Below are 27,920 nucleotides of genomic sequence, written 5' to 3' on the forward strand. Positions count from 1 at the left end.
CGCAACAGACGACATCCGCACCTTACTGGACAAAGGAGAAACCGCAGCCCTCATTCTCCTCGACCTCACAGCGGCGTTCGACAGTCTTTAACCGCACCCTAATACGCAGACTCCACGACGCAGGGATCCAAGACAAGGCCCTCGACTGGATCTGCTCCTTCCTCTCCGGCAGAACGCAGCAGCGGGTCAGACGCAGCGGGTCAGACTGTCTCCTTTCCTCTCAGACCCCACCTGCGGAGTCCCCCAGGGGTCTTCCCTCAGCCCTACGCTCTTCAATGTCTACATGGCTCAGCTTGTCCCCCTCGTCAGAACCTACGGACTCAACATTGTGTCATACGCAGATGACACCCAACTCATCCTCTCCCTATCCAACAAACCCAACACCGCCTTGCACAACTTTCGAGAAGGCATGGAAGCCGTCCCCAAATGAATGAAAAACCACTGCCTACAACTAAACACCAACAAAACTGAAGTACTCCTCATGGGCATAAACCAGATGCCTGGAACGACACCTGGTGACCCACCCTCGGAAGCCCGCCCACCCCTACGGACGCAACCTGGGAATCCTCCTGGACTCAGAGCTCAAAATGGACCGCCCAATCGACTCCGACCTTAAAATAGATCCCCCCAACCCTCCCCCTAATCTCCCCCCCCCCCCCCCCCCCCCCCGCGAACACCGAAAGACGGTCACTCACGCCCTGGTCACCAGCAGGCTCGGAATAAGCAAACCTCACCCGCAAGCTACCGAACATCCAAAATGTCACCGCAACACTGTTCCTCAACCTGCCAAGACACTCTCCTCCCAGCACCTGCGCACACTCCACTGGCTCCCCATCAAAGCTAGAATCCCCTTCAAGATGCTCATCCACGCTCACAAGGCCCTCCACGACACCGGACTAGCATACCTGAACAGCTGACTCAAATTCCACGCACCCCAAAGGACCCTACAATTAGCCCAGCTCTATTATGCTGTGGTCCCCCCGCACCAGAAAGACCTTCTCCTCCTTCCTTGCGGCCAGAGCCTGGAACGCCCTCCTCCCCACCTCAGACTGACATCTCTCCCCATCTTCACAAGAAACCTCAAAACCTGGCTCTTTGACAGACCCCCTCCTTGATGGACTGAAATCTGGATTTTTTTTTTTTTTTGTTTTTTTTTTTTACGGCACGGTTGGGTAAAGGCTGACGCATGTCTTGCCTTTGCTCCGCCCATTCCTACCGATGGCCAGCACGTGCAGCAGCGCACGTGCTGGCCAACAGTGGGAATGGGCGTGCCTTTGCCCCCGTTCCTCTGTGGTGCACGCACACCACTGGTTTTTGGTTGACCATAGCGATCACGACGGTATAATCGCGGCACCCGCGCTTTACTTTTAATGTTATAAGTAAAGCGCGGGTGCCGCGATGATATCTCAAGTTTTTTTTTTTCCATTTCAATCGTGTATCAAAAACGGCGCCTGCTTTTCAGACATTGCGTCATGTTTTGAATAGCACTTATTTCATTTATATTATTCCTGCCTTATCTTTCCCTTCCGTCGCTACCTCTTTGTTTTTTGGCTTTCGCCCTCCCTCCTCGCGTTAGGAGCCCCCCATCCTCCTAACACAAATGCAGCTGTGGGTTTCTCAGTATATAGCGAGAGCCGACGCCAAGACCTCTGATTACGCACCACTCCCAGCACCCACCCTTTGCCTGTCTCCGTTTACTTTGGTGGATGCATGTGCAGGTCCGGTAACCCTTTCCCCCTCTGCTGATATTTCGACAGTGTGCAGTTATGCGGCGTGCTGCCGCTTAAAGTTTTCCCTGCATCTTGCTCGCTGACTTTCTGCTGTTTCCAGACCACCTGACGTTCGATAGACTAAAAAAATGGCAAATCCATGTATTTGTTTTTGTTACCAACAAGTATGAGGAACAAAGACAAACTCCAATTTGCACACTGACTCTGTGAAGCCACAGAGACGTAGGTGAAATGCGGGGTGTCGAGCCTACTTCCACCCAGTCTCTCGGTTACTCTGATTCGGTAGCACACTAATCTGAAGGGGGCTAAAAAAACTGACCTTGATGTATACATTCCAAAGAGTTCTGAAAAAGGAGACATGCAAACTTTATTCCACGGTACTGCGAATTTAATTTACTAATGGTTAACAATTCCGCTTTCCATTGGTGCACTTGCTTAACTTCTCTGTTCTGTCCTTCTTGCTCTCATCTTCCAGGTATCTGTTTACAGCTTTATGTGCTGGGTAGTGTTTGGGAAGATCCGGTAGCTAGTCGAGTTGCATAGCGTTTTATGGTTGAAGTGCCAATGAATAGTATGATGTATTGCTGAATGCTGTGATTTTAGTAAGATGGTGTGATGTGGCTGGAGGGTTACATTCTTTAAATGATATGCTATGTCTTTGTGTGGCACGTCGTGGTGTGCATGTTGTACATTCTGGTGTTATATGATGTGGCATAATGTTCTGTGGTGCAGTATGGTGTGATGTGAAGTTTGCTATGATTAAGTGTGATTTGGGCAGTTTTGTATGGTGCGATATTAAGTTGTGTTGTATGGTATAAGGTGGTATATGCCGTAGAGTAGTGTGGTGTAGTGTGTTTTGTTAAGCAGGATGTGATTTTGGATAGTGGTATGTCGTTCTATGATGACAGTGTAGTTTTGTCTGGTGTGTCTTAGATGCTTTGATGTCTTATGGTCTGGTATAGAATGAGGTGATATTAAGTGTTGCGGTGTTGTGCGCTTTTGAATGGCCTTAAACCTTGGATGGTATTGCATGTGTAAGGTGTAAGTTTGCTGGTTAAGTATGATGTGCTGTGGTGGGGTATGTTACTGTATGGTATGTGTTGTACAATGACATGATGGAGTGGTGTATGAGAATGTGGCATGACCTGTTGCATGAAGTATTCTGTATGTTCTGGTGTTCTATACTGAGACTGGTGTGGTGAGTAAGAAACAGCTTGACATTTTGGATGTTGCAGTATGGCCTGGTGTAGAATTGTATGTTGTATGGGTGGCATAATATGACGTTTTGTAATGTGTGACATGAAGTGTTACATAGTCTGGTATGATGTGATGAAGTATTGACTGGTGTTGTATGGTATAATGAGGTATAGTACCTGTAATTTGACTTACTATGTTTTGCGGTGCTGGATGATATAACATGCTGTATAGTTTGTGTGGCAATATAATAAATGATGATACACACTCTTGTATATATGTGACTTTTGTGGCACTCCAACATGTGCTCAACATGCCCAGAAGGTGTCCTACATCCCACGTACGTATTTTATGTCACAAATTGCATTTAATTAATTTTGCATGCATATTACAAGATGTTTTGCACAACGTGGGTTAAAATGTTTTGGGAAGATTGCCTCTATTTTTATGAAACTTATGTACAATGTTGTGGACAGCTTTGGTTCTGTAAGTTGTCTGAAGGTTGCCAATGTTTTTGGGAAGAGCTTGGTTCAGGCGCAGAACTCTCCCTGCAGCGCCACACAAGTGCCATGCAATCTCACACAAATGCACACAGCATAATTCCACTACACAACACATTTCAACACCTCATAATTCCACACCACACAATGCAATTCCACATCATTCCACTCCATGCCTCATAATCACAATCCATCAAATTCACTCCAAACATTTCCACTCCGCTCCATGCCACATAATTCCACTTCACATAATACCACTTCATGCAACATAATTTCATTACACTCCACACAACACAATTCAACTCCAGATAGTTTTACTACACATAATTACACTCCAACCTACATAGTTACAATTCATATCGCATATTTACACTCAAAATAGATCCATTCCGCTCCAAAACACGTAATTGCACTCAACAAAATTCAACTCCACAATATACCCCACAATATACCCCATATTTACACTTCACCACACAATTCAGTGCCACCCAATTACATCCACACAACATAATTCCACTCCATAGCACCCTATCGCACTCCACATAAATCTACTCCATGCCGCATAACACTCCACATAAACACTACACACTGCCACATTTCTCTCAACATAATTCCTCTCAATGTCACACATTTCCATGCTACGCAATTCAACTCCACACAATTTCATTCCATGGCACAGAATTCCACTCCACATATTCCACTACACACTGCATACATCCAATCTACACCACAGAATTCCACATAATTCAACACCACACCACATACATCCACTCAATACATGCTCTCCATGACGCACAATACCACTAAGCATAAGTCCACTACACTTAATACCGCATAATTACAATCCACATAATTCCATTGCACAAACATGCACTGAACCAACATTTCTCATATTGGTTCACTTCAGGTTTTTCAGCAGTTTCTTTCCAATAACTTTTCAAAAAATCCAAACCACACGCAGTCTCCTCCATTTCTTCCGGTGTCGTTTAGGTACACACACAGCCGCTTTATGTCTATGACCTTCTCTCCCCTTCATTCTTTATCTCACACACTTTCTTCTACTCTATCTAGACTTCATTCACCACCTACCTATTCATCTCAATCTTACTTTCTACCCATTTTGTACAGCTCTCCCTCTGTATCCATTCACTATGCCACACCATTATACTACACAAATACACTACACACACCACAATTCCATCCCATACAATTTCACTACTAACAATTCCAATTGAAACCCCATAATTCTACTACAAACATACATTCACTCCACTCCTAACAAACCGAAGTAAAAAACAAAATCCATGCCAATAGCTGAAACTCATGTAAATGGGAGACCTATTGCCTTGCAAATGCTTGTTTTAGTTTCGTGTCCCCCCCCCTTCCCCCTCCCCCCCTCCCCCCTGCTTTCTCCCCCTCTTGCATTTTCAGGTCATTTCTTACCTTAAATGGTCTCCTTGTTTATTCCACTGCAAACAAATACTAGAACTCACCATATTTATTTTAATGTTATTGCTTCAAAGTTTGCCTTTACATGGGGCTGGCCCCCTTCATCCTGTTGGTTACTGAATGGAAATGTATCCAAAATCATGGACTTTGGAACTTCAGTGAAAGATAGATAGGTTAATACAGTGACTGACTGTTGCTGTGACAGGATGCTGGCTGTAACTTTTTAAATGAAGGGATTTGGTAGCAGGTGCTGTGCTGATTTTGACGTTACCTTTCAATAGTTGTCTGTGAGCAACCCACCAGTCTAAGAATAAACGTGTCCAGGCTCCACGTATGTATGCACAAGTACCTACCTCTTGGATGGAATGCATCTGATTAGAGGCCCCGTGATACTGCCTCCCTACTTACACCCACTATTTTGTTGTGGTACAACTGTAGAGTACGCCTTCCTAACAAGCAGCCAGACTGCAGGCAGTGTAAATTAGCCACATACCGAAAGTCTTCCATCTGAAACGGTCTCCATTCCATACCTATATTCATTCAGTCCAATGTGGGTGTTCAAGTCACCTGAGAATAATCAAGCTCATGTGGGTTAAACATTTTAATAACAAAAGGTGGACTGTGTGTCTTGACTGGCAAGATTTGGAAACCACTGCCAGATATTTAAAGGCCCAGAGAAGGGTGATGATAGGGTATAAAAGGTACATATTCAGCAGTTTACGTACTCCTGCAAGATTGAAGTTGTGTGTCCTGTGTTAGCTGAGAAATTGGCAATAACCCCTCCAAGGTATCCCTCAAATTTAGTTAGTAGCTTTAATCGCCTGATCTAGGTGCTATCATTATGGTCCACAATGCTGTGCGTACGTTCTCGCACTTGAAAGTAGCCTTTTAAGAACAGTGATCTCCTTTCTACTGACCGTTGCCCCTGGGCATTGGGCCAGGCTGGGACTTGGTTACCATCCCCTCATCTGCTTTGACGAGTAGGTTAGAGTGGGGGAGAATGAAGGGCAGAAAAGCTTCCAGAATGTTTTTACCTTGATTAGCCATGTCCTATTTTAACCTTAAACCCTGACAAATTAAACAAGCATTTAAAATGCAATGGTTGTCGCCTTTCATTAAGTTAAAGCCATTTGCTTTGCTATACAATACCATTAGCAAAGCAAATGGCTTTAACTTAATCAAAGGCGAGACCTATTGCATTTTCAATGCTTTTTTTCTTACTACTGTGCATGGAGGTGAGGGACCAACCCATTTGCCTAGCATGCACCAGGACCTGTGACACCTCTGCTATTCGTTTGCGAGGGTCCGAGGGAAGCCTATCTGCTGGAGAGTAGCGGTCATTGGTGTAGCAGGTGCAGTGGCACTGGGTCCCAGAGCACCGACCGCCAACTGAACCCGGATTATTGCCAGAGGGTCCACTTCCTTTCTTACACAAGGCTACACCCCACTGCCGGTCCCACTGCTCTCTGCTCTCCTGGTTGCTGTCCCTTGCGGTCATTGCTGCACATAAAGTGCGGCTTTTGTCGATGCTTGGTATGTTACAGCCTTCGGCTGTCCCAGCTCACTTAGTGCTGTTGGCGAGCATCCTGAGTGCTGGAGGTCACCCTCTTGACAGTGGGTCTGTTCATGTAGCAGATGGAGCACCCCCTTGAAGGTCGCGCAATATGGAACCAGAAGGGCATTAGAACCTGTAGGCATGCAGTCAAATTATGTTTTAACCCGCAGGAGACTCAATTAAACTGCAGATTTACAAAATACTTCGACGTAGTGGCGGAGAGAATTAAACGGAAACAAAACGAGGAAATTGAGTAAAAGCCAAACAGCGCCTCTGACTACAACTTATGGGCCATCGCCCTAACGAACAATTCAAAAATGCAAACTATTAATATGAACCTCACAATTTTAACTCCTGATAATTAATTTGTTCTTTGAAATGTATCTCTTTTTTAAAAGTTGTGTACCTGAAATTGTAAGTTTTAATTAACTGTGCAATAAAACAATCAATCTATCCCTTGAAGGTCGCGCTGAAGTGCCGCCCCCCCCCCCCCCCCCCCCCCCCCATCTGCTCAGAGAAGAGTTCACCTGGAAGAGGAGCCCACTCTGGTCCAAAGACTGCTATGCTCACTCAGCACATATGCGGGGACCGGAAATATGCCGCAGGGGCAGAATGTGAGCCGGGCTTGCACTCTTCCCTGGAATCCTGCAGAGTAAACCCCGTCCAATGTGACTCCCGTGCTGGCAGCGGGACGTCCCCAGGTGTGCTGTACCGGCGCACCCTGTGATAAGAGTCCTCGTGTGCTCACCTGCACAGACACTTCAGGAATGAGCCTGGCCTCTCGATTTATTAACCGGTTTTAACTTCCATGTGCAGCGAGGGAGAGTCTGAAAGAACAGCATCTCAAACTCAATGGATTCGAGGCGCTGGGGAAATAGAATATAGGAGAATGTGGGGCTCTCGACAGGCCGTTGCTGTCAATGCCGGCTGAGCTGGGGCAATGTCAGTCAAACATCAAGTGAAGTGTGGCGTGACTGACCACTGAGAGACTCTGTCCTGACCCTGCTGACCACTGAGAGAAGCTGCCTTGTCCTGACGCATGACTGACTGTCCCAAACCTGCTGATCACAAAGGAGCTGCCCTGTCCCGGGACTGACTGTCCCAACCCTGCTGACCGGAGCTGCTCTGTCCTGACTCGTGACTGATTCTGTCCAGACCGGTGTGTATTCCAGGGGGCCCGGGCTTGTAGAAGCGTCTGTTCCAGTGATTCTGCCCAAGTGGAACTCTTCCTTATCCTGTAACTGGCTCTCCCCAGCCCCACCAGCTCTTGATGGGTTCAGGGTCCTTGGGAACAGCAGCATCAGGAGAGTGTCGAGTCCATATGGCTTCTCAGCGCTGTGTGCCTTGGTGGTGAAATACGTGGCGAAAACCCAGATCATCCGCAGGTGATCCTGGTCTGGAGGACGCACAGAATCGAGGTGATTTCATGGACCTAAACACAATTGAATGAACTATATCCTGAGTCACGACTGGCGCGCGTGCTTTTTTTTGTGGAAAAGAGGCCGGTCGGATACATCCCGGTGATTGTGGTGTGTTCAGAGGGGTGAGGTGACTGAGAAAGTGTCAGGAGACGGGTAAAAGAGCTTGGAGGGGAGAGCAGAAAGGGGGACCGAGCAAGAAGAGGGAAAGTGGGAGAGACGTTGGGAAGATAAGATGCTGTACATTATTTATTAGACTGGCTGAAGGCCGGAGCACTGCAGGCTCACTTTTTAAAAGCAATAAAAATCAGCCTGTGTACTGTTGCGGTTAAAAGATCTAATCCCGGTGGGCGTGGCTAAAAGGAGACCGGGTGGCAACTTTGTGGGATTGACATGCCTTTGGTGCAATCATTGCACTGCCTTTGGCATAATTCGAGACTCCAAACGACGCGCAAGAATCGAAGCTGAAGGCAGAGATGGGACATGGCTTCGGAATCCGTATTGATTACAAGAAGCCTCTGCATGGCAGAGCAGCGCATGCGCTGCTTTCGTCAGGCCGAGACCTAAAAAATGTTGGACTTTCTTCTGTCTGAGACATCTGAAGTTTATAGTCTCACACTCAGGCCGGGTTTGCAAATAAAGACATTTTAAACGCCATGGCTTGTTTTGTGAATGTAGACTCTAAAATGGAGACTTTTGGGGTAAGAGCCTAGATTAGTCGTTTGATGGTAATTTGTACCTTCGACTGATTAAGGCTTTAAAATGTGAAATCGTCTTTATCAATAAAAACCACCGAGTACTATTAAACCTTTGGGCTTCTAATAAATTTAGACTTCTAAAGGGGAGCAGTTATGTACCACCTAGATTTCACCCTGAGCATCCGTGTCAACCAGTCTGCCATTGATACAGATGCAACCACAAACTCTGCATCACTCTTTGTGGGAAATTCAGCTCCTTTCCAACAATACAAATGTATACTTACATAGTGGAATGTACATTTTTCCTGCTTTTAAGCTGAATTGTATTGGAACGTAACTCTGCGAAATTTTCTTTAGTTAGTCTTCCACCATTACTTGCCAACCTGCATGACGTCCGAATTTAAGAAATGCTCTGGATATTTTATTCTAGATTCAAAATCTTCTCTAACTGGAACCAATCTGACCGCACCAAGAAAAAGTGATTTTACAATCGGGTACTTGATTGTCCCCAAAAAAGATTGGGAACATGTTTCACCAGACAGGTAAAATGCATGTAAATCTGTGAAGTCCATTAGATAGCATTGTAGACGTTCCATCATGTTAACTCTGTTTCCTTCAAGATCCCAATTTGCCCTTATGAGATTGGCACTATCGGCACAGATAGTTGTTAGTTTGGTTCTGCAAAGACACTCTGGGTATATTCTGTCTTTGCTTGCCTAGAGTTTTCCCCACTTTGCTCTGACCCCGCAACTTTTTCCTCAACTAAGTCTAAGGACAGTGTTGGGCTGTGGCAGCAGAAACCTAGTTGGTGTGCAACACCCTTTACAGCTTGGGTTTTTTCATAAACCTATGACTGTCAGCTGGCCCCTAGTCAAAAGTATTAATTTATAGAGCTCACCATCTTTCCGATTAAAGAAGCAACGACCAGTCTTCACATTAACTCCTCCGACACTGACCTGGAGATTTTCAGGCACTTGGCCTCCTATGTTCATCTGTCTTCCTCAAATTGAGAGCTACGCAGCCTTTTGGGTTATCATCCTCACCAGATCTGTGAGCCTTGGTCTCAAAAATCTTTCTTCTGGTGAAATATGTGGAATCCATTCCCTCAAATGTCCAACAAAACAGTTCACAAATAGACTCCTGATACAGCTCCGTGGAATTTGCTGCGACTACATCAGCTCTGTGTATAAAGTAAAATAATTCAGTGAAGCTTTTTTTTTTTTTTTTCTTTTTTTAAACCCTTTTTTGAAAGGTGAAAAGTAGCCCGGAGCAGTAAAATTAACATCACGGGGTGATTTTCCAGATTGGCAGTTATTTAGGACAACTCTACATTTAATCTTCCGCAGGGAGAGGGATTTCTGCAATCTATTTGCATCATCCACAGATCGTTGATGGCTTTGATTTGCACCTTCTGGCTGAAGAATAGTTTTCTTTCTGGAATATGCTCTGCATTTTTAATTTCACAAGAACCGTTTCCTTCATTTAGATGAGATTAACATAATTACATAGCAGATTCTTGAATCTTAGTAAACTTTGGCACACATTCTCATTGCTGTCTATTCTAGTAAGCATGGATACGTTTTCTATGTGTAAAGTTTATGGAAGACACCTGGACAAACCTCCATTTTATATTGAAGTCTTTGATTCTGCTCCCCAGTGGGATTTCAACTTGATCCTTGACTTTTTAATGTAGAAACCGTTCCTGATGTGACTTATGTTATTGTCCTATTGAGGAGTAAAACGGTTGACCGAACTGTTATTCAGTGAATAGGGTTTTGTGAGCTTTGTTCCGCTTTGAAGAAATCCAGATTTGGTTTTACATATTGAGTGCATTCCTCACAAAGGTTTAGGTCAAATTCTACCTTTACCCGGAAATTAACTTAACTACTTAGATCTACACCTCCATATGGGTCTTACCTTAAATGTTTTAAAGGTCCTAACATTTTTTGGAAATTGTCAGATACCCATTATGCAGGGCAGATTGAGGCTGAAGAGCTCCAATTGTGGTGGTTGTGGTAAGCAGCCACTTGTGTTCTGGTGGGTGGGAGGAAGAGGGGTGGAACCTCAAATGGTTTAATGGTCGTAAAAATCGACACGAAGTCTCAGAACTCTAGATAGACAATCTTCTTGTTAAATGGCTTCCCCATCCTCCATATGTAACTCACATTTTCCCAAGTGTACCTTTGCAAAATTCAAAAGCAGTTCTCCTGTTGCTGCTTAGTAATTCCTCCTAAACACTTTAGAGTGAGAATTTGGATGTGAATGCCATGCAACTTGTCTTGTGGTAGTTAAACACTTGTATTGAACTGACGTGTGTAGCTGGTGTTGGACTTTGTTTATCTGATTTGTCGTGCTCCACCACTATAAACTGGCCTGATATGACATACGACTTTCCTTTTTAGAGGTGTTTTGTGCCTGATTAAGTGATAAAGATTGGTTTAGGCAAAAGTAACTGAACTGCTGCCGTATGTGATTATTAATTTATTTGTATGTCTCTTAATTCAGTTTAGTGGGGAGCCCCTGTCATACACACGCTTCAGCTTGGCTCGACAGACTGATGGAGATAGTCATGTGGAACTGAAGATGGCTGAAGATGAAGAAAATAACCACACTATGAATGACCACACACTGCACCACAAAACTGTACCATCCCGCACCAGGAGTCGGTCGTTTTGCTTTTTCTTCGTTGGAGCAGCCTTAATTTTCTTGATTGGTGAGAATCTGCAAAAGGCATGTTATCCATACTAGTAGGTTTGTGTTTCAGTTTAGGAATTATAAAGTGGTTGCTTAAGTCCACACAAATAACTACTTGATCAACCACTGGTTTGCTTTACTCTTGACTGCTTTGTAGCACATCCAGGCTTGCTTTATGAAATATGTTGTCTCCGCCATAGGTCTTCGGCGGATAACTTGCAGAACTGTACAGTGCATGTAACAGTGGTTACTGTACACTATTAAAGCTTGGGTGCCATTTTCCTCCCCATTCTGTTGCTCTCCAGCTAATGTTGCACTATACAATGACATATTTAAATAACAAAATCGCTTTCTCTTTGTATGTGTTTGGTTCTGTTATCAGCTTTTCTATGAACTATCTTGCAGCATTTTAATTTTAAGAGCGGATTGTAGTATTTGAGGGCTGTACTGTATTTGTAGTTTCTATTTGAAAAGAAATAGATTTTTAACATAACTGGATGTCTGTTTTGCAGCTGGCCTTAGTTTGATGTCCAGCAAAGATGTTAAGGGTTACACAATACAAGCAACCTCTGCTTCATTGGCTTGATGTGGTTGATAGCTTTTATCTTAATTTTCTGTTGAGAAATACTTCCTCTTTCCATATCCTCCCAAGCCCAGTTTCTCTCCACATTCTTCCCCCTTAACATTGAGGCCTTTTAGTAAAGGCACAACATGCTTTTACTGATGGTGTGCAAAATAACCAGAGGAATGGAAGCAAGAGGTGTGGAGGCTTATGACCTGTTGGCAACTTGTGCTGTTTTGACCAGTTTAGCTGTGGCATGTCATGCAAATGGTTCTTAAGACTTGTACCCATCCACCTCTGAAATGCTGCTACAAACCTACACTTCTGCTCTTAGACAGAAGAGTGGACCGGACTGTCCTAGAACCATGTGTAGTTTGGTGTTGTCATTCTAGCAAGGCCAAAACCCATTTTCATATACTACATGGGTTACTAACCACCTTCTCGTTACAGGGTTTCTAATTGGATATTTAAGCTATCGTGGTCGAATGGTGGCAGCTCAGCAGTGTACTAATGGAGCAGTAGCTTGTTCATCATCATCCCCCAGTACAGACTCCATTATGAAACTTGAGGATGAGGAAGAGGTTGTGAAAGAGGTCCCTGAACCACCCATGCTCTATTGGAGTGATCTTAAGAAAATGCTGTCGGATGGCCTGAAGAGTGCCACCTTTCTGGAGAATATCAGGTACTTTTTTTTTGTTGGCAGTTTGTTGCAGGTTGTTGAAACTGCCAGATGGAACGTATGTGCTGAACGCATTTTTCTTGCAAACCACATCAAACTGAACCATTCTACATACAGGTCATTAGGTTTTTCCTGCTCTATAGAAAGCCATTAAGTACATTTCTTGTATACCTTGTTTGGGATGATGTAATATGTGTTCTAAGAGTTTTGTTAATTAGAATTCTTTTCCGAGGTGCTCAAAGTCAGCAAATTGAGCTTGGTGAATATTATATGGATCATGACCCTTCAAGAGTACACCGCGGTGTCATATCCATTTAATGTTTCTGCAGCTTTGGCATTTTCTATTTATTAATGTGTTAAAGCTTAAAGTTCTTAGCAAGAATTTTCATACAAATTATTTCTGATGAACAGAAGTTATCCAGAACGGAGGATTGCACATGAACTTGTCGAAGATCTAACATTAAAGAGTGGGTCAGATACTTTTGCTGGTATTGGCCCAGCCATAACTGTATTTCTACTATAATGCAGCACAGACCATGCAGACTGTGGTTCATGAAACCTAATCTGAAGCGGATTTGCAGATGCTCGGACTGCCCCACACTTGTTCTTTATGGCAGCAATTAACAGTAATTCAAAAGAATGTGAAAAAAGACGACCACTTAGCCACTGACGATGGCTAAAATTAACTTTGTGCCCATTTCTGCAAGGCCTAGGGAAGCCTGGAACCGCTAGGCAATTGTACCAAATATTGCAAACTGCATCTAGAACTTCTGGAGCTCACTGCAATCGAAGGACCTCTTGCAGCCTCTGTTGGGCCTTTTAGCTTACAATGGTTGTGCCATTTTATATAGTGCAGTTGGAGCATGGATGGACCCCTGACCACTTTGAAAAAGCAGCGTCTGAGAAGAGATTGAGGCGCCCACCTGGCTAACCACTGAAAGTTGGTAAGGACCCTCTGCGAAGGTAAACTGGCATGCCTTGGAAAGCCTTGCTAGACTATATGGGTGCCACAGGCTGCTGAGACACGAAAAAGTGTCGCGCTTTGAAGGGAAAGGAGTTTCATTTGTGGGGGGGGGGGGGCTGCTTTCGATCAGCACTGCGGCCTAGGTGGTACTAGGCATCTTAATGTAAGCTGCCAAGCGACAGGTTAACCAGTTCATATTATCCTCCTTTCCATTCGTGGCTTTCCAGGGCTGGACTTGTAGCAGATGCAGCACTCTGGTTTTATGGCATGCTTGTCTCGTCAGTGGTTCTTCATATCAGCAGCTGAGCATGCCTTGAGATAAACCTGCAGGACAATATATTCCCCGAGGGCAAGCACCCATGTGCTTATCTGCCATAATATCCAAAAACAGACTCTCTCCACCCAAGTGGGATTCCAGGATGCTTTATACTATATTTTTTTCATCATGAAGGATGAGGCCGTTTCTAAACGTTTTTTTTTTCTTCTTCAAACATGCATCTCAATTAGTTAAGTACAGATGAGAATGTCGTTATTAGGTCACATATTTTTTTTTTTTAACAGGGGGGGAAATGAATCCTATAACTAGGCGTTGCCAGATAGTTGACCCCACACCGAATATTGTAAAGGCTGCCAGGCAGTGTTTTTTTTTTTTTTTTTTTTTTTTTTTTTTTTGTGTTTTTGGGGGTTGTCCGAAAAGGGCGCCCAATAATGCCTGCTGAGCAAAACTTCTCTTCACTCCAAAATCCTTTCACTTCTACCTAATAATAGAGGATAAATGCTCACTGTCTGACAGTGCCTTTTTTGTAAGAGCAAAGTCCTGTAAGGATGGGCACGATGTTCGTACTTTCATTCCAGACTTTCACAATTTTAATTTAGGATCTATCTGGGGATTTCTTAAAAGACTCCGACAGGGAGGATGTGCACCTTAGCTCTAAATAGGGAGAAGTAGGACAAGTTGCCTTGCTGTCCACCAATATGGCAAGGATGCTGTCTCATCTACCCTGATTGTGATAGCCTGCAGGCCCCAGAGTGTATGGACCTTAAAGTCACTGAGGAATTCTAAACTTTCAATTTTGAAGCATTTCAGGCACCTTTCACTGTCATTTGCTGTCGGTACAACCCTACTAAGAGCCTTTGATTTCAGAAGAGGATCGCATATCTTTTCTTCAACATCAATGTGTTGTAACCCAGTGTCTAGTGAAAAGTTGAGACCAAAGAAATGTATACTGACCGTTCTCAATCATTGCATCTTTGATGGGTTCACATGCTTGAGTTCTTTTCTGTTGCCATGCTGGGAACCCTCTTATCGTTAGCAGAACAGTGTACCATGCATTACACTGTTTGAAAGAGCCATAGACTATATAAAGCCAGACTACCTTGATATGTGATCGGGACTTCAGCCAATCTGGCACCTGGACCCATAGCTGTCATCTCCTCTTGGAGGCTTCCAGTTGTCAGGTTTTCTACAGCCAGTTCAGTCATGGAGTGTCCTTTGAGTCTTTTTGAACATCGTATTTCCCTAGATTTTGAGGTTTAACTTCAACTCTGCTTTCTAGCAGCAAAGTGTTTGACCTCTCTCTGAGTTGTCCCCACCCCTCCCTCTCCCCCACCCTCCCATTAAAAGCCTTGAAGACATAAGCCAAATGTATGTGTGAGGCTTTTTAAAACCTGTGGAAAGAGTAAGTTATGTGGCTCCTTCTGCCAAAGCTGATCCTGCAGGGATGACCTGTTTAAGGTTTCTTCCAAGGCATTGAAAGACTGGTAGAGCAGGTTGACTCTGGAGATACTTAAAGAGAAGGAGGGAGCATCCACATCTGGTGTGCAAGCATGGGCAATAAACCAGTGCCGGAAGTCTAAAGCCAAGACTTCCGGTAAGGGGCTCTCTGACTGCTGGTAAAAGGCAGACTTCTACATTGAGAAGTGGGCACAAGGAAAGCGAGCCTCTTAAGTTCACACATAGGGGTGAAAAAAATCAAAAATCTTCATTGATGGTTCTGTCTGAGTATGCTGATGAATAGGTTGGCTATAATGACAACTGTTTGGCAGAGGTGAAGTTCACAACCACCGCAAGTTAAATTCCACAGTTGAAGTACTGCACTTTATTAAGGGCATACTTGCAACTGTCTGCTTTCCATTAGTAGAGAATCTAGCGTATTTAAAAAAAAAAAAAAAAAAAAAAAGTCCAGTATTTTTTTTAACTCCAACTGTTTCTTTTGGAGACTCGACATTGGGAATTTCATCTTTTGCTTCAATTACAGCACTTCAATCTCTAGTAGTGTCGTTGGTACCACTGCAGTCTACGATTTTGCAGAATGAATCATGCGGCAGGAATGATGACGCAGATTTACAGTAAATAGTATCCTTTATTTAAGATGAGAAACAGTTGATTGGAAGATAAAGGAGCTATGAAACCAGCTGATCTACCCATCCAGTTTGTGGATTCTGAGTAGAAGGAGGAAAAGATTTATACAGCCGAGCAGAAATGCCTTCAGTACAATTGCATAGGTAAAAAGCCTGATCAGCCTGAGCACTAAGTTCCTGCTTGTGCAATTGACTGCTTTACAAGACTTTTATCAGGATTCCCACCTGTGGTTCTGCTGCCTTTTGATCCGGGGTCACTGACACTGCAGCATCCATTTCTGCACTCTTCCTCTAAAGCCATAAGGCAGCTAGTTGCACATGGCCACCTGCCAAATTCTGCCGGCAGTTTTCCTTTGCAGTACAGGGCAGTACACCGTGAGGGTTCAGGCTCTGGCAATAACTATCTGCGTATGGGAGATTTAATTCAAATTTCATGCTGTAAGACAAAAAACTTGGAAATCAAGTCTATTTGTCTTTACTGTAAATAAATTATACTTTTTATTCGACTTCAAGGAGAGGCCATATTTGCAAACTGAGGAAGGAACAAGATCCTATCTCAAGAAGCTCAAAAGCTTTGGCTGTGGGCTCTCGAAGTACAACTTAGATATTTCAGCAGAGCATGTACCATGCTTAAATAACTTGCGAATGGATTTGAATTTGATTCAGTGGTGGGGGGGAATCGCAGTCTGTTTGCAGCAGACCAACTCCAAAATGTCCACCAATTCCATGACTGCGTGCAGTCTCCCTTGAAAATGTGGTGTGTGGATGGTGGTGGTATTGCGAGTTGTTTGCAATGAACTGAGTTTTTTTTTTTAGTTCCTCCTAAGTCTTGGGGTGCTTTGCAAAATCAATAATGCTGTAAAGTAACTGTGGTGGATGTCACCCGGCCACAAGAGCCACTGGTACACAGAACTGTGAAGAGTTTTCTTTCAAATTCAAGCCGGTGTCCTGCTGTTGCCCAGGATTAAGGGACAAGTATGTTTACAATCCTTACAGTGGACAGTCTGGCTCATCAAGACTTAATATAGTCATTTGAAATTAACTGTGTACAGATATATTTAGAGTCTAGAGCATTCTTAATTAAAGCCTACGCTTTAATGAGGAAGAGGTTTGTGTTATGAGTAAGCCATGAATATACAGTCTCTTGCCAGTTTCTACCATACCTTGTGAAATTGGCTAAGACGTGCTGTAGTGTCTAGATACGTCAGAAGACCAAATAAAATTTCTTACTTCTGTTCTGTGAGACTGGTTTAAAGAGTTCATGAATGGTTTATTCTATGATTTCCCTCCAAAGTTGAGACTAACACCAACTTGGAATTTCAACACGGTTTTCGCAGCATTAATGACACTGCTCTTTGACCCAATTCATTGGACCTCGTTAGAACATCTTACTTGGAAGACCACTTTCTTGTGAGTAAGAAATGACACGGATTAAAAGATAGAAGTACATGCTTCACCATAGTAAACCTTACTTGTAATTTTGTAAGCTTAAGGTGTATTTATTTACCATTCCTAACCTCCTACCTAAAGTTCTATGGCTTTATGTTAGAATCAGAATATCTTTACCAATATTTTTCCCGAACACTTCTGCTAGAGCAGGGAGGGCAGTTTAATTCTCTAGATCATAAGAGGTCTTAAGTGCTCCCTTAAAAAAAAAAACAAGGACTTTTGTCAATCATGCCAACTATAATTAGCTTGTGACCTTTTGAATTGGGGCAAACTAATTAGAAACTACTATTTGCTGAATGCTTCCATGAAGAAATCTGTAAAGGAGTGTTGTGGAGAATGGCACACACTACCTTGAACTTTTAGCCACTGACATGCAGGTTTGAAAGGAAGCCGCAGTGCTCCGGAACCTGCTATCATAAGGTGATTCTCATCCTGACAATGTAATTAATTTAAGCATGCAGCTGTATGAAAGAAACCAATGCCGGAGAACTGTAGTATTCGTAGCATGTGTATCTGCAGCCAACACATGCTATGCACACTCCTGCCATATAGTTTTCGGCTCAGATTCTACAACTGGTCTTTCTCGCAGTCTTCTGTTGCTGATAGGATGTTACACCTTCAAGTGAATGCACATGTTCAACGTCTATTGGATTAAGTTTTTTTGCCATCTTGCTCGGATGGATAGCAGCAGAGCTCTGCAACTTCAGCACCCTGGCGACTTACCGCGAAACAGACGCGGAGGAGTTTCTCCATGACAATACCTAGTTTCTGTTCTCCATTGACTTCGATGACTGAATTTGCATCCTTCAACCTTAACCGTAACGTCTACAGAGGCACCTACCTTGTGCGTACCGCTTCACCCTGTGTCTAAAAGAATGCTCAGCTCCAGGTGATGGAAAGCAAGAGACCACTTTTCTGAAAGTGCCCAAAGTGTGAAGCGAAGGGTGCAGCCTTAGATCAACAAAACGTCTGCAACCTTTGCTTGTTGCTGAAGCACACTGCTAATGCATTGACAAAGTCAAAAGGCTGGCAGCATAGGTCGGACCAGCTAGACCAAAATGTACAATGCGGTCCTTGTTCCACACAGACATTGTAGCGAGGAGGATGGAAAAGAAGCGGGTAGTTAGCATTTTTTTGTTTTAGGCGGAGGAAAAGAAAGAAATAATGAAGCAAACCGTGACGTGCACTTACTTGTTGGTTAGGAAGAACGGGGGTGCAGAGGGAGATTAGAGGGCTTGAACCGAAGGGCGCACACAGTGACGCAGATGCCGACAGACGGCTCATGTGGTCAAACTGAGAAACCTTTTAGAGTATATTAGTTTGTGTTCTACCAGCTGTGATCTTCCAACAAAGAATTCTTCGAGCAAGTGCCAGACAAACAACCCACCCTGCTTAGAACCCGTGATCGTAGCGCCGCCGTGTTTGAAGAGAGCACCTCCACACAACACGCTTGCGGCCAAGCTGAACAAAGCCTTGGCGCCTCAAGCTGAGGTATACACACCAAGTTATCTCACTTCCAGTAAAAAAAGCACTTTCACGGCACCCCCCCCTCCCCCCCCCCCCCCCCCCCCCCCCTGGAGAAAGCATGTCCTGTCACCTCTCCCCACCCCGTACACTATCTGTCAGCCTCCTTCCCAAACAGCCTGATCGTAGGGGCCTTTTGTTATGAACGGGTGACTGCGCGGCTGCTCCCCAGGCTGCAAAACCCTTCTACTTTTCATTAGACCCAGACACCCCCCGCACACACACCCTCCTGCCAAGTCAACTACTGAGAGCCGATCCGAGCCCCCGCCCTGTGATGTAGGTTGCTTGCCACGTACATTGTTTTTTGTAGTTTTTTTTTATATAGCGCAAACTCGACCCGGAGATATCGGGACGCTCTGTGATCACCAGATGTGTTACAGACACATTCGTTTTTGGGCACGGAGCGATTTGTCCAGCTTCACAGGATGTTGAGCCTCACGCCGAGAGACGGACCTGGTTCCTCTGCTTCAGAGTTGGCCGCTCTAGCTGATAACGCCTCTATTAAAAGCCTCTGCTAGTGACGCTAGAAACAATTGCGGGAAACTATCCCCAAGTGCTTCGTGTTGACATTCGTGATTTGGAGGAACTGCATTAATAGGAATTTGAAGAATGGTACACCCCCTGCCCATATACTAAAGAATAGGGCAGCGTTTGCTACTGATTTCACTCAAAGGTGTAAAGTGGTAACTGACACAACACAACCAAACCGCTCCCAAAGACATCACCACACACGGGTACACGCAAACACTTGCATGCACGTGCACACACACACGTGCGTTCTACTAGATGGATACCTAAATATATTATACAAGGGATAACTATGGCAAAAACATAGGCAAACGCACAGTTCGAGGCACTGAAGGCACTGCACACAGTCAAACACTCATACAGACAGACGAAGGCAAACCGGTGCGGGCACGTAAGTAGACAATCACTTGCAAAAGTGGCATTTGGGCAGATGAGCGTGCACACCCACAAGGCACACAGACCCGCCCACCAAACTCACATACACTCAAACACACAGATACAATACACAGAGGCGAGGAGGCAAAAAGACAGTCTCAAACAAACATGCTGCAAGGCACACAGATGAATACAAACCCAGAAATGCACATAGACAAGCAAGAAGAAACATGGAGACCGACACACAAATGCACGCACACAGACACCCGCATACAGACACACGCACAGCCCGTCAACAGTCGGCGCCTATCAATCAGACGCATGCCACTTCTGCCCTTTGCCCTCTCCTTTTCTCCTGAAGTGCCCAGAAGCCGAATGAGAATCGTGCGCCCCGGAGGGCACGTCTGTTTAGCCAACAACAAGGACAAGGTATAATTGAATGAGACTGGCCGAGCCAAAAAAACACTACTGTTGTGTAAATTCTGCAGCGACATCTCTCACCTGGCAGAAGCTTCCAACGCGTGCTTTATTACGGGCATGGTGTTGTAGAAGCAACAGTGACACGCTGACTTCATTCATTCCCTTTCACCTGCAGAATCTTTTAATTATGGCTTGTTTTGCAGAGCACGTCTTCTCCGAGTGCCCCGGAGCTGTCTAATAACGAGTCAATAGATCGACACAGGGTTGGACCAGTCCTGTGGGAATGCAGTCCTGTGACCTACGGGTCACTCCAAGATCTCTGCAGAGCAAGCATTAACCTACTGAACTGCCTTCCAAATTATCACGGAGTCGAAACGGGAAGCGCGGTGTCTCTGAAGCAGGCACCGTGTATCTTTAAAGTAAAGAGCGCTCCGCCCTCAGTAGAACAGCCGCAACGCTCCAGTGAACACAAAAACGCAAAATGCAATCAAACACGCCCAGAAAGATAAAAGCTTTACGACAAACGGAGGCGAGCCAGTCCAAGTGGGACGGCATAAAAAGCCAAAAGGAGGCAACATACATAGCTCATTTCCAATGGCTGGCCACTGTTTAGCATAAACGGTGACTCCATCTGCATTAAATCTTGCGGAGCGAGCTGCGCAGCAACGCTAGGCGAGACCTATAAAGGCACAGACTAACTCAGCCAGTCAGCACCCTCCTGATATTGAGTGCAGCAGTTTTTCTTTCATGTCACACCCAGATAACACAAGTGGTCAAGTTCCAACCTCCGCCAACATCAGGCAGACTGAGTCCCCACCACTGCCACCAGGGGGAACAGTTATTACATTCTTCAATAAATTTGCAGACTGGACACGCCTTCAAAGTCCTCCAGTAGTCGCATCAGAATCCAGAGGGAGACTCTGGAGGCCTCAAGTTAAAACTGAGCATAATCTGCATATAGTTATCAGATGTGCCGCGTTGCCCTCTTGTTCTATGCCCCAGCTGTATAATTCCCTGCTGGCACACGCTGCCAAAGGCTCAATCACCAAGGCAAAAGAAAGGAGATGGTGGGCAGCCCTGCCAAGCCCCCTACCCAATTTCCAACTGTCTGACTATGCCCCGCCTGGACCTTAGCACTGGGCCAAGTATAAAGTAACCGAACCCTTGCCGAAACTGCAACCCCAACCCCATGACCCGCAGGACCTCTAGCAGGTACCCCCAATCCATTGTCAAGCCTTTTCCAAGTCAATTGAAAGATTGCCATTTCCTCGCCCTTGCCCCACACTCCATTAAGCACATGTCGATTGTCTCAGATTTCTCCCCATTCTACAGCCCGGGATCAACCTGCACTGGTCCTCGTGCACCAGGTCCCTCATTACCGGGTTCAGGTGGCTGGCCAGGAGTTTACATATAACTTCTACGCTTGTGTATAGCATGGTAAGCGACTTGTATGATGCAGAGTTCTCTCTGTCCCCACCAGGCTTGGGCAGCCTACAGATGTTTCCCTCCCAAGTGGCACTGAAAAGTGGTTACAATGTCTGCCCTTGAGTTCACAGCCTCTGCTGTGATCTAATGGGATATTGGGGTAACTGCCTTGCTGCACAAAATACAAGCCAGCAGCCTGCCGGACTGATCACCCTTCTGATACAACCTCTAATGATCCTGCTTCAGTGTATACTTGTCCAGTCTGTTCCACGGATTTGCTATACACCGGCGCACCACAGTCTCTTCTCTGTGTGAGATCGGTTCAGACTACTCCTGCGTCTACATACCTGCTGGACAAGCCTCTGCCATATGCAGTTTTTTGCAGCTGACTTCGCACCCCACAGGCCAACCCCAGACACTGCCTTCATAGTCTCCTACTCGGTGGGCGTACAAGCGGTTGTGCCCCAGTTACGCTGAATTTGGTCAAAGCTTGAGACTTTGCTTCCTTACCTGCCACATCCTACAGGACCTCCACCGGTAATCTTCACACCGGTCTCTGCGCCGCAGCCCTCACCCACTTCAGCGTATATCAAACAGAGGAGTGATCAGACAAGCGCATGGCTAAAGGTGATGGCCACCGGCTCAGCGAGGGGTACACCGGCCACCAGGAGCCTGTCTGATCTACTGAATGTGCTAGTAAGGGAGTGGCCTGTATACACCTTCAGTGACTGGTAAAGCGAACGCCAAGCGTCTGCTCGCCCTAGATTATGCATCACCACCCTCTGGGCATTTGTCATGCAGATTTTTGTGCTTGCCTGTGGGGGCGTTCTGTCAAAGTCCCCATCAATCACACAATTAAAGTCTCCTAACTACAATAGGGGCTCATTTGTATCCTGACTAACCCAGTCCTGTACCCTATACAATTGTAGATCATCCATATTTGGAGCATAGGTGTTGAGCAGTGACACGGTCTTCCCATCCAGCATACCCTGTTGTAGCACATACCTGCTCTCAACATCAGCCTCCGCATAGGTAAGGGAAAAACGGTATACCCGGTGCCATCCGAACCAACGCCTCCCTCCCTCCCCCAAGCATCTGTAGAAGAGGAGGCATGGAAGACTGTTACCTCCACTCTTAAACCACCCTCTCTGCCTCCGCATCCTGCAAGTACGTCTCCTGTAGACCAGCTATACCATTTTTATGACCTTTCAGGAAGAGCACCCTGTACTCACCAGCAAGTCTCACAGAAGAGGTAAACCTAATCTCAACATTAGGATTAGATCTGAATCAAGTCAGTTGGCATTGTCTGGCACGGTCTACTGCAACACTGGGGACGCCAAGTTCCGTGGCTACCAAGGAGGGAGCCTAATACTCCTGTCCCCCTCCCCACCCCGTGCTATCATGGAGCATCACTCAACACCTGCATGGAGCAGGCTTCCCAGATTGTGACTCTAGGCAAATCTGATGCGCCAGCATTCGGTGGCCCCCTCTGGGACCGGCCACACCAAGAAGAACCATGTCCAGGCACCGCCTCCGAACCAGATCGCTCACGCACCCCCAGCCACAGGGCCACTGTTTTGCCCCACATCTCAAGCCATTCCCAGACCACCTCCGGTTGCTCAAAGAAGTGTTCGTTTCCCTACGAAATGATATTCAGTTTTGAAGGAGACGAGCATGTACTTCAGCTGCAGAGCATGCAGCTTCTGCTTGATTGCAAGGAGCGATTTCCGCTGCTCCTGCATCTTTCTAGCGTAATCCAGATAGATGGTCTTATTTTACAGCGTGCAATCACTGTCCTAGTAGTTCAGGATTTTAGCAATGCCTGGCCCTCAAATGAGCACCAGACAACGGGGGCTGCACTAGAGCCTGCCCTACCATGCAGAAATCAATGGGCACCGTGGTCTGAGCTGTTGCGCGCCCCCCCCCTCCTCCAGGAACCCCAACACATGAATGTTGTTGTGGTGGGCTCTGTCCTCTGCATCTTCCAGCTTGTGCTCCAACTCGCGAGTAACTGTAGTCCGTTTCTCCACCTGCTGATTAAGGGTGGATAAATCGCCCTGTAGAGTCATTTACCCTCAGCTGTCATCTTATCAGCTCCCTTTCACAGGTCAGCCCTGTGTAGATTAACCTCAATGGACACGGTCACGTTATTTATTTTTTGCTCGAGGGCTGTCCGAAAGCCCTGGATAGTGCCAACAATTCCTCACACTGGCTCCAATTTGCACTACTGGGGATGCCCAAGCAGAATCTGTGCTACTCTTACCAGCAGCAACGGGCGATGGCAGAGCGTAAACTCACGGCTTCTGTTGGGCGTGTTTAACACCCAGCCCACCCCACTAATAGGCCACCGTCACTCCGGTCGGGATGCGGCCCAGGCCCAGCAGACTTCTCCTCCAATTTGAGAATGGATGGACAAGCCCCGGCGAGGCAGATGTGCATCCTTCTCTGGGCCTGCACCCAAGCCCCTGTCTCCTTGCAGTGGCTTACTTCGCGGCACTCCCCTCTAAGCACCACAAGTTGTCCAGGCCCCAGCAACATGGCTGCCCCAGCATCGCTTTTATGCTTGCAGCTCCAGTCTAACCCTTCATAAATTAACAGCTCACAGGTAGTGGGGGGGGGAGGGGTGAAGAGGGAATCACAGAATGCAACAGTCTGCTCGATGCCGGTGTGTAGCAGGCGAGTGGCGGGGCAAGGTGAAATTCGGCGATTGGGCCGGGAGCCAGCAAAACTACATCCTGTTGGCCATCTTGCCATGCCCTGAATCCCCCATTTATAAAGTTGAGCAGTAACTTGATGGAATTATGTTCTGAGACTCATTCAAGCATTCTTCATTCCTTGCTCACTCCTCAGAGATCCTGTGCATTTCCATGGCCGCACTTCTGTTCCATACATTTTTCCCACTGCCTGTACAGCTTACTGTCAGTGTGTGTCTATTAGCGAAGGTCTCAAGATAGAGAAGATAAAGGTAGTTATGTGTAACACCAGTTCGCTATTGCGTGTAATTTTGTAAATTGATGATAACCCTTCTTAGTCCTAGGTGCGACTACAAAAATGGAGGCAGAGTTGATGATGTATGGTCTTGTGTCTTTGGCAGACAATCAGAAGTATTTGTTAGACTAGTGTTTACCGGGCTGCTGTATGCTGGGTTTGTTGAGTTTCTAGTGCAGCCTTTTGTAGCAGGGTAGATTTCCAGTAGGTTAGTGATGGTCCTACATCGAAGCGCGCTGGGTGTATTCTGATATTGGGGATGTCTTGGCACCCTGCATGCACATGAGAGTTCTGTATTGTATGACTGAGATGCCTTGCAACCTGAGAACAATACTGGAATGATTGCAACTGCATGGTTTACCTGTTTAGCTTTGTAAAACAATAAAAAGGCTTTTTTTTTTCTGGTGCGGTTTAGGGTGCTGCTGATAAATGATTGTCAGAATGTAGGGAGTATTTATGTTCTAGAATGTATCTTTCAAATGCATGACGATGAACCTTGTGCAGTTTGTTTCCCCTTTCTATTAGGATTACCACATGTGAAATGTTATATGTTAAACAATTGAGTAAAATACTAATTATTCTTTGACCTTTCAGGAAGGTTTCTAAATCGGCCCATGAAGCGGGATCTCAGCAGGATGAAGATCTAGCTTCATTAATTCACGATCAGTTTACCCAGTTCTCTATGGATAAAGTCTGGTTTGATGAGCATTACGTCACACTCCAGAGTGTTGGCAGGTAAGCTTGATGAGCTGCTCGCAGAGACTGTGCGAAGAAGTATTGTCATGCTCTGCTTTTAAACAACTAGAAGGTTTGAAGCATTGTGTTCTTGCAGCCTGACTGCCAACTGCTGTAGTAAGCCCCTAAACTGTTTTCAAATTCCCTTTTGGTGGACTTTAAAAAAAAAAGAAGTGTTTTACATAAAACAATGTGCTATCCGTTGTAGTGTTTGAGTTTTTTTTTTTTTTTTTTTGTTTTTTTTTTTGTGGACTGGGGTGAGTTCTATATTTGTAAACTGGCTTTTCAGCACGCAAAAGCAGACTTGAATCCAAATATGCCAGTTGAGGCAGTGTGGGCAGTACCCTTTTGGAAAAATTTACCTTTTTGTGGATTCTTCATTGATATTTAACTTTAGAGTAATTCCCCTGGTATGTGCTTGCACCCTAAAATCCTGCATTTCTAATGTTTGTCCATAGAATTGTGTACGCAGAGCTATTGTCCATATGATAAACAGCCAAAACACTATTTAGTCAGTTGTGCAGTCTGAGGGGCTTAATTGTACATCTCACTATTTGTTTTCAATTTAAGGCTCCTGGAGGTTCCAGTTGCCATGATCCTTTGTAGTGGCAGGTGCAAGTTACTTTTTTTATTTTTTTTAAACTTTTTTTTATACTTTTTCTCCTCTTGAGAGAAGGAACTCGGAAACCTGGATAGTTCACACCTCTTTTTCTAAGGGATTTCTCTCATAAACCGATTTCTTTTACAGTGGTACTCAGTATCTCCAGCTGCCATCTATGAAGTTAACCTCTTTTACTTAAATTTCCACCTATTTTGTCCATCAGAATACCTTTCATAGTCATGAAGTGCCCTTCCTGTGGCAGAAAATGCTGCTTCAGACCCTCGCAAGGCTTTTGTGGGGGCTGCTTTTCCAGCACCCCCAAAAAATAATGTGTTGCTCTCTACTGAAGGACAACAATCCTGAAACACGTGTAGAGATACACAGCACTGGCTGCACCAAAAAGGGTGAACAACTAAAACCTGACCCCGAATTGAGTGTTCACATGCACTGCATTTTCTATGATGCATCGGGGCAAACTGAGTGCTGGTATATGAGGCAGTGTGTGCCCACCCTCCTAGGATTGTGTGGGGTGCTTACCCACACCCCAATCCTTCAGTGATTGTGAGTTCTGTCAAAGAATATCCAAAAGGACTGAGAAAGCATCATGCTTGGAAGGATGTTGACATCTTGGGAAGAGAAAGGGGGCTGAGAAATCAGCTAGCCAGTCCTTCCTCAAGATGCCTGCAAGAAAGATGAGAAACATCCATATCCCACCCAATCAACATCTAAGATCTGTGCGTCTACTGTGTCAGTAGCAAAGTCCTCCCAATTCTCTGGTTCGTCCACGCCTTCCACAATCCCCTCCCCCACACGCGCCCCCCCCTCCATATTGGGATTCCATCTTATAATGCCGAAGCTTGCTGAGATTTTCAGCGTTTCCATAATCACCCCCCCCCCCCCCCCCCCAACCACCATCTCATCTCCATGAAGGCACTTTCTGAAGAAGACCATACACCCTTTGAGGTGCACCACGGTTTATAAGATCTGCTGCAGGTTCAATTGGGTCTGCCTCCTTCTCCTTGGTTTCGCACTATACCAGGGCCTGAATAACTTTGCCTTTTTTTAAAACCAGGAATGGTTTTATGGTAACCAATTGTGCCTCCCGGTGTGTTTGGAGGGTATAGCCTGTTCTCCAACGCTGAGGAAACTCAATCTTCAAATACTAGGAGCCCTCATACTCCAAAAAGGCAGAGAAGGTCCACATCATTCTCTCTATCGTGTGATAGATCTTCAACTTCTCCGGACCAGGATTTCATCTGTGGATGACATAACATTTCATGATCTTCTTGTGAGGGGAGTGAATAATTAGAACATTCAGATGAAAGCTCCACAAACGTCTGTCTATAGTTCTAGGAAGTCTTCAACAAATGGCTTTTCTGAGATCTGTTCTTCTTTTGGTCTGACCTTCTGGAGATGGCGTAAGATAAATAATTTGTGACATCCACCCTAAAAGCCATCTCCTCAATTTGAAAGAAGTATAAGCCTCCAGAATAAGGCTCAGGATTCCTGTAATCCAAGGGTTCTCTTAGTATTGGGCCGGGATTGCCATGCAGTCCCAAAGTGCTCTGTTAGGGGGTAGTGTGGTCAAGCAGCCTTCGGCCTAACACAGAGGAGTGTAAGAAATAATACACACAGTGATTAATAAATGCCAACACAGCTCAAGGAGGAGAGCCACACAATGTGTAAAAATAGCAAGTATCAGTATATATGTTTTAAGAATTGGAGAAAAATCATTCAGGGAAGTATGTTTTCAAATATCAATTCTTTTCACTTTAAAAAGTGGACACAGTGCAGTTTCAGAGTTCTGTAGTGATCCTATGAAAAGAAAAGCAAGTTTGGATAACGGGTACAGTACTTCGACTTACATGGCCAATCTTCAGGAGTTAAGGTGAATGGGCAAGGTCCAAGGCAACATCAGCAGTGCGCCACCCGCAACATGAGGGCGGCAGGGTGCTAAACAGTGTTGGGTGGCCAATAGGTTTTAATGGAGATCGGTCACTGCGAAAAATGACTGCAGGCTGTGACTAGGAGGGCAGTCTGGTTGAACCACGAAGGGGGCTCAGGCCTTGCA

At 45.3% G+C, this 27,920-nt stretch overlaps 1 protein-coding gene across 1 annotated transcript in view; it reads left to right on the forward strand.

The window, feature by feature from the left end:
* Window positions 1-27,920, forward strand: part of TFRC (transferrin receptor) — a 454,042-nt gene that overhangs the window by 16,572 nt on the left and 409,550 nt on the right. Inside the window, exons 3-5 of the mRNA XM_085635983.1 lie at window positions 11,050-11,257; window positions 12,251-12,482; window positions 25,108-25,248. Coding sequence (XP_085492109.1) covers window positions 11,050-11,257; window positions 12,251-12,482; window positions 25,108-25,248 — 581 coding nt within the window. The remainder of the gene's footprint in view (window positions 1-11,049; window positions 11,258-12,250; window positions 12,483-25,107; window positions 25,249-27,920) is intronic.

This window comes from Triturus cristatus, chromosome 11, assembly GCF_964204655.1.
Source record: "Triturus cristatus chromosome 11, aTriCri1.1, whole genome shotgun sequence".
NCBI classification, from domain to species: Eukaryota; Metazoa; Chordata; class Amphibia; order Caudata; family Salamandridae; genus Triturus; species Triturus cristatus.